Source organism: Panthera tigris, chromosome A2 (genome assembly GCF_018350195.1).
Source record: "Panthera tigris isolate Pti1 chromosome A2, P.tigris_Pti1_mat1.1, whole genome shotgun sequence".
NCBI classification, from domain to species: domain Eukaryota; kingdom Metazoa; phylum Chordata; class Mammalia; order Carnivora; family Felidae; genus Panthera; species Panthera tigris.
The window spans coordinates 11,249,355-11,256,920 of record NC_056661.1 but is presented as its reverse complement, the minus strand read 5'-3'; the positions used below and the strand labels follow the sequence as shown (position 1 = coordinate 11,256,920).

The 7,566-nt window shown below is 39.3% G+C and overlaps 1 protein-coding gene across 1 annotated transcript; it reads right to left on the bottom strand.

Moving 5' to 3' along the window:
* Positions 1-2,607: 2,607 nt before the first annotated feature.
* Positions 2,608-3,624, bottom strand: LOC102951695 (olfactory receptor-like protein OLF4). The gene has a single exon (XM_007088603.3). It carries the CDS (start codon positions 3,622-3,624, stop codon positions 2,608-2,610), a length of 1,017 nt encoding a protein of 338 aa, XP_007088665.3.
* Between the last annotated feature and the right edge of the window lie 3,942 nt (positions 3,625-7,566).

Genomic DNA, 7,566 nt, shown 5'->3' with positions numbered 1-7,566 from the left:
GCTACAGAGAATTTCTCCTCGCATAAATGTAAATGTGTTTCTGTCTTTGACGCTTCTGGGATTAGGATACGAAAAGAGATTCATTGTTAAAATAAAGACCACCTGTTCTACTCTAATTTTTTTTTTGTCGACATCTCCACATTCCTAGAATTTCATGTTAATGCAAACCTTCATTCTCTTCCTTTCTTTACCCTCCAAGTTCTCTCAAGCTTTCAACACAACAGGTAAGTTATAATGAGTTATAATGAGAGTTATGGGTCTTACACATGTACATATGTGTATGTGAGTGATTGAAAGAAAAACGTACATACATACCCATACATTTGTATACACACAACCCTTATTCTTGAACATTCTTTGGACCCAACAAAGTATTTCTACACATGTCATCTTTCCTCACCACATCCTTTGACGATATGTTCATTATTCCACATTGCCTTCAGAAGAAAATGAAGGCTAGGGGCATTACGTCCTAACGATTACCAAACAAAGCAGTTCAAACTTACTGTGCACCTTCCTGAGTTCCATATACACGGCACCATGCAGAAGGTATCCCTGATTTTTCAACAATTCTTTCAATTTCGAAAATTGTACACTTTAAATATATATAGTTAACGCCTGTGCTAATGTTCCAAAAAACCCAATTGGAATTTAAACATCTAGTGGTGTGTGACTCAGGGCCTAATTGGTGTACAGTTAACACCTAATGGGGTGGGAGATCTCACGCTACCAACTGTGAAAAAACAAAAGTTGACATGTGAATATTGAAATAGTAGGATTAAAATAAGACAATTCACGTTTGATAGTGTCATTTTTTTTGTAGATCAGAATATTAGCATATATATATATATATATATATATATATGGAGTAAAATGACATAAAGTGGTTCAAGACAGAAAAGCACGACAGCCACTCACATCACAGATGAACCTTAGAAAATCAGTGCAGAGACTTGCACCTGACGATAGACTCATGAGGAGCCCAGCAGAGATCAGAACAACCCCCTACTCTACAATCCTGTTCGATAATAAAGGCATTATATTAAGCGACTTTTTTTTAAAAAGATGCTTTGTATGCAGCAATAGCTAACTGATATAATAATCAAATCAGGCGGAACTGAGGGCATTTGTCATAATCGGATTCTTTTCATTCTAGGCATTTGTTCTGATAGTTGAAGTGAGCGTTATGATTATTCTGTCCTTTAAGGTTATTTCGTGTAACTGTATTAAAAAAAATGAATCAATTGAAGCCCTTTGAAATAACACGGAAAGGCTGGAAGGACATGCGTATTTGCACAAAACTTGTGATTCTGAATCACATACCTGGACGGGAATCCATGCTTGCTGGTGAGTCACCCAGTGATTAGGAGGAGGATGTTTAATGGTTGATATTGATATTGCTCATCGGCTGCCCGTTTAGTGGTTATGGCAAAATTCCAAGTAGTGGGAGATACGTCATTTAGAGAAATGGAAGAAATCATATTTGTATGGAGCACTGGGAATTCTTGAACAGAAACCAGAAAATGATTTAATAAAACCCCAAACATGCCACCCACCTTTCATCTTAAGGAATTCACCTTACAAATGGACTTTGATATTCCATAATTCAATGAGTAGATGAAGTGCCTGAGAAAGAAATATTTTGCATAGTAATAAATGTATGATTTAATATTCTGCTTCATCATACTTAAAGTCAAGTTTGACCCTAAGGCCATATTATATCAATCTGTTTTTTCCATATTTGTCTTTCTGTGTAGATTCCACTTGGAGACATGTATTTTATTATCATTTTTTTTTTTTTTTTTTGCCAATGACTATGGTAAGCATGGTGACAAAACTGTGTGATGGAACAGATTGGCTATAACAACTAGTACATCCTGCATCATCAGGAAGAGGAAAGGAATGATGTTCACAAGAGTGAAGCACAGTGGCCTCAGACCTTTCTCTCTTATAAACTTACATAACTAGCTGTGGTGGCCAAGAGTAGACTTTCCATAGGAGTAGTATCACTCATTACTTTTTTTTCAGTCAAACAAAAGAAAAATACTCACCATGATATATTTTGAGAAGAAATTATTCTTTAAAATTTTTAAGCGTTTATTTATTTTTGAGAGAGAGAGGGAGAGAGAGAGAGAGAGAGAACAAGTGGGGTAGGGGGAGAGAGAGAGGGAGACACAGAATCTGAAAGCAGGCTCCAAGCTCTGAGTTATCAGCACAGAGTCCGATGTGGGGCTGGAACTCATGAACCATGAGACCACGACCTGAGATGAAGTCCAACGCTAAACCGACTGAGCCACCCAGGTGCCCTGAAAAGAGATTATTCTTAACATATCCATCTAGTCCTTTGAAATAAATGAGAAATGCCAAATATTTCACATCCAAGGTGAGGAATAACATTGGGTGAGTAGGAAAATGACAAAGGAAAAATTTCTTGGATATCAAAGATATCACGAAGCTTAATCAAGCAAGTTACAAAATTGTACAGAGAGGTTGGAAAAAAATAGAAATTCCAGGAAAAAACAGAAGAGGAATATTTCGCTTCCACAGTCTGATCAAAGAATCTCAACATTTGACTCAGGCTTGGAGCCCTGCAATCATGTCACTTCTTCAGCCCAGGACAATTGGCCCTTTTGTAGCTGCCATCCCAGAGAATCTCATCAGAGCTTCCTTTATGTCTCTGTTCCTCAGGCTGTAGATGAAGGGGTTCAGCATGGGCGTGACCACTGTGTACATCACTGAGGCTGTTGCACTTGAGTGGGAGCTCTGGGTAGCAGCAGAGCTGAGGTACACTCCCAGGCCAGTACAATAAAATAGAGAGACAACCGAGAGGTGAGACACACAGGTGGAAAATGCTTTATACTTGCCCTGAGCTGATGAGATCCCACGTATGGAGGAAACTATCTTATAGTATGAGTAAAGGATCCCAATGAAGGGACCACCACCCAGCAGCATAGCTCCAAAATACATCACCATGTTATTGAGAAAGGTGTCAGAACAGGCAAATTGGATCATCTGATTGAGTTCACAGAAAAAGTGGGGGATTTCCAAGACTGTACAGAAGGACAGTTGCAACACCATTAAGCTTTCTAACAAGGAATGCAGGACACTAGTGATCCAGGACACCAGAACCAGCAGTCCACAGAGCCGGGGGTTCATGATGACCATGTAGTTCAGGGGGCAACAGATGGCCACAAAGCGGTCATAAGCCATCACAGTCAAGAGAAAGATGTCTAATCCTGCAAAGAGTGTGAAAAAATACATCTGTGTGATGCAGCCTGCATAGGTTATGACCTTGCTCTGGGTCTGGATGTTCAGAAGCATCTTTGGGACGGTGGTGGACGTGAAGCAGATGTCTACAAAGGACAGGTTGGCCAGGAAGAAGTACATGGGGGTGTGGAGGTGGGAGTCAGAGCTGACGGCCAGGATGATGAGCAGATTCCCAAACACAGTGATCAGGTACATGGAGAGGAAAAACCCAAATATGAGGAGCTGCTGTTCTGGTTCTTCTGAAAATCCCTTAAGAAGAAATTCTGAAATTCCTGTATTGTTTCCTGGGTCCATGTGGTGGAGGTGACTACCAGTAAAGGGGAAAATAACATGACAAAACTTCACATCAATGGGCATGGCCCACATTGCTCAAAGGCTACAATTTATATTTTCTAATCAAGAAAGTAACTTCAATATTTTGTGACTGGATTTGGGCCCCTTCAGGGGATCCCATTTCCTCTCTGATTAGGAATTTTCATTACCAACATTGGATGTTCCCCTACAGGCTGGGTATTGTACAGTTTCAATAAGAAATTGTTTCATGCATTTGAGGACTATATATAGTGTTGACCATGTTTTCAGTATTTCCACGTCATTAAGTAGAGGATGCTGAACAGCAAAAATCTCTACAATTCAATGATTGTAATAGGATATATGCATATATAAAAATTGAATTATCCTGAGTTGGTGTCAGAGGTTATGAAGAAAATGAAAGCAGGTAAAAGGAGAGAGTGGATGGGCTGCTATGTTGCGTTTTCAGTCAAGATCAGCTAAGGTGACATTTGAACAGAAACTTCAAGGAAGAGAGAGTGGAAGACAGGAAGCTTCCTGGCAGGGGGAAGGCCAGTGCAAAGGCCCTGAGGATGTGCTTCTTTCAGAAGAATCAAGACTCAGAAGGAAGCCAGTGTGTTGAGTGGAATGGACAAGAGGGAGAGAGATGAGAGATAGTTGCAGTGAAATTTATAGAACCATGTGACCTCACAACCGCTCAAAGTCAAGACACAGGGAATCCCTCAACCACACCATGTACCTCTTGCACTTTATTAATTTGGTTATAACAGCGTCCTGTCCATTGAACATCCCTCCTTAGTATCATCTGTTGATTGAGTCTGGCCTGTGTGTTACAAGAGTGGCCTTGGAATAGAGGATCCCATGTACCCCTGCTCTGACTGCTCTCACAGCACACACACACACACACACACACACACACACACACAAACACAGCACACACATACACACAGCACACGCTTTCACATACACACAACACAGCACACTCTTCCTGGTGTGTGTTACTTCTCTGTCCTTCTCACCTCCCCCTGCCTGCCTTAACACACTGTTTAGGATATGAATGCAAACACATCACATTACCTTTCCCATAAAGAAGGTAGAAGTAGTACCCAGAAATTCCTATTCAGAGCTTCCCAAGGACAAATAGTCTTAGGGCTCCATTTCGGAATGGTCGCTTTCAGATCTGTATGTAAAAAAACATAAAAAAAATTGGGTTCAATGAACAGAGAAAGAAAGAGAGGGAGAGAGAGAGAGAATGGCGCTGGTGGTATTCAATCGTGGTTATATCCCATTTATACCCTGCAAAAATAATTAAAGAGCAAAAATAAATTTGTCCATTGGACAAAACTAGCGACATCTCTATGGTGTGAAACACCTTACAGATTGAACATAACAAGAGAATAAAGCAACAGTGCACAAAATATGGGCGTTTTTCTTACCAGATAGTAGAGAGCAGAAGGCTTAATTTTCCCGTGTGTATTCCATATTCATTTGGCTAATCAGTTTTTATATGGTCCAACAGACGATGAGGTAAGCCTCTTTATCACTTGTCTTATGTGACATATTGTTTTTTCGTGTATTTGGTATTCTCAGGCTTTGGGTTTTAGTCATTTTCTTGACAAGTCTGGTGAGCACAGCTAATCATGGTTCTGTTCCTTGTTCAACACGTAAAGTCCTCCCCAGACTCTGAAATCCCACACACCCCATGACAGTCTATCCTCTAACTCTGAATAATCTTCATGTAACTTATCCAAATACATTACTTGTACTCACATTTGTTTCGCTGCACTCCTGTCTGTCGTGACGTTGATTACCAAAGGAGCAGGAACTTCTCTTCATCTTCTTCTTTACAAAAGTATGTGGGTGTATATGCACTTATATAGAAACACATTTGAGAAAATGAGACACTATGAAATACAAAGAATGACTGAGGAAATAAAATCAGGTTAAAAAGAGCAGTTTCAGTACAGCCATATTAAGAAAAATTGAATGGAGTTTTAAAAAATGTTTTTAAATGTTTTATTGATTCTTGAGAGACAGAGAGACAGAGTGTGAGTGGGGAGAGACAGAGAAGGAGGGAGACACAGAATCCGAAGCAGGTTCCAGGCTCCGAGCTGTCAGCACAGAGCCCAATGCGGGGCTCAAACTCACAGGCTGGGAGATCATGACCTGAGCTGAAGTCAGACGCTTAACCGACTGAGCCACCCAGGTGCCCCAAAATTGAATGGATTTTTGAGCAGTAACTGAAACATGATCTACAGGAGCAGTAAGTCAACAAAATCAACCCAGATGAATAATAAAACTCCACAAGACCTGGAAATAAAAGAGTATAATATATAAAGTTCTTAGAAATTTCTGGCATACAGCAGATGCTCTTTTAGTATTTGTTGAATGGATGCGGAATTAGGTCTCATTATATGTGGGCATTTAATACTCGACAAAGCTGCATTTAAGTGTCGTCGGAAAAGACTGGATTGTTGAGTGAAAGCTGGCACGAAGGCTTTCTACGTGGAAGGAAGTGTGGTGCTTCCTTATTTCACACATCTCACTAAAAATCTGAAGGATTAAGCAAACCCCCAGTGTAAGAGTAACCATTCCATTTTAGATGCATATCTAGAAAATTACATATAAAATCTACTGGTGGGAAAACATTGTAATTAAGGCAGAAAAAACTCTCAGAAGCAAGAAGATAGATACGTTTAACTAAACACATTTAAAACTATTTTATGGCCCGAAATACCTAATGAAAGTCAACAGAGAAACTGATTTACAACAACGATTTGAAATGCTGACAATTATAGAAAAATAAACACATAATTTGTGGACATATAATAATAATAGGCAAATGAACACGGTGATCAAATATATGACTCTTTGCTTGAGTTCATTAGTAGTTTAAAAAACCAACAAGAAATCTCTTTCACACCCATCACCCCGAGAAAACACTCAAAAGGCTGTCACATTGAGTGGGGTTGAAAATTTTAAATAAGTAGCAAAGGGGCACTTTCTAATTTTGCACTCAGAATTGTGAAGTGTTACAGTATCTTGGGGAGGCTCTGAAGACAGTTAAAAATATTAAAAATACAGACATTCTTTGGGTGCCTGGCTGGTTCAGTTGGTAGAGCATGCGACTCTTGATCCCAGGGTTGTAAGTTCAAGTCCTATGTTGGGTGTAGAGATTACTTTTAAAAAATAAAATCTTTAAAAAAATACAGATATTCTTTAAGTCAGGGTTTCTCAGTCTCTGCACTATGGACATTTTGGGCCAGATCTTTCTCTGTGGTGGGAGTGTCATGTGCACTGTGGAATGTTTAGAACATCCCTGGCCTGTTGTGACAGCCCAAAATGTCTTTGAATATTTCTCAATATCCTCTGGGGGACAAAATCACCTTTTGTTGAAAACCATGGTTTTAACCATTTAACAAGGTTTTGTAGCATTGATATAATAGTACTTTAATGAGAAAAAATATGAAAGACCATCAAAAGTGTAAATGGCACAGCCACACCATGAAATATCATGCAGGTGTTGAAATCATGAATCATGAATGGCTCAGTTGGTGGAATGTGTGACTCTTGATCTTGGGGTTGTGAGTTCGAGCCCCATGTTGGATGTAAAGATGGCTTAAAAATAAAATCTTTAAAAGAAAAAAGAACTAATGAATCAGCATCACACTGGTTGACTAGAAAAACACGTGTAAGTTACTACTGACTCAGAAGGCCTGGGGGAGAAGAGCTAGGAAAAAAGATTGTGCAGAACATAAAGAGTATTTATGATACGCATGAGTGTCTTCGTACACTTGAATTGAAAGTGTGTGAATATGTTTGTGTGCATAACACAGAAAAGTTTGAAAATAAATGAAGACTTTTGAAAGAAAGAGAAACTTAGGTTTCTAAGTTCTTCTGTTGAAAGAAAGAGGCACTTTGGTTAAGCAGAATGGTTCAAAACCACTGCACGAAACAAAATTGAAGGAAGACCCCAAACCAACTTCTGAACCAAAGGATTTAAAAGAG

Excerpts from the sequence above, each read along its gene's own strand:
- LOC102951695 (XM_007088603.3), bottom strand. The coding sequence starts at position 3,624 with ATGCCCATTGATGTGAAGTTTTGTCATGTTATTTTCCCCTTTACTGGT.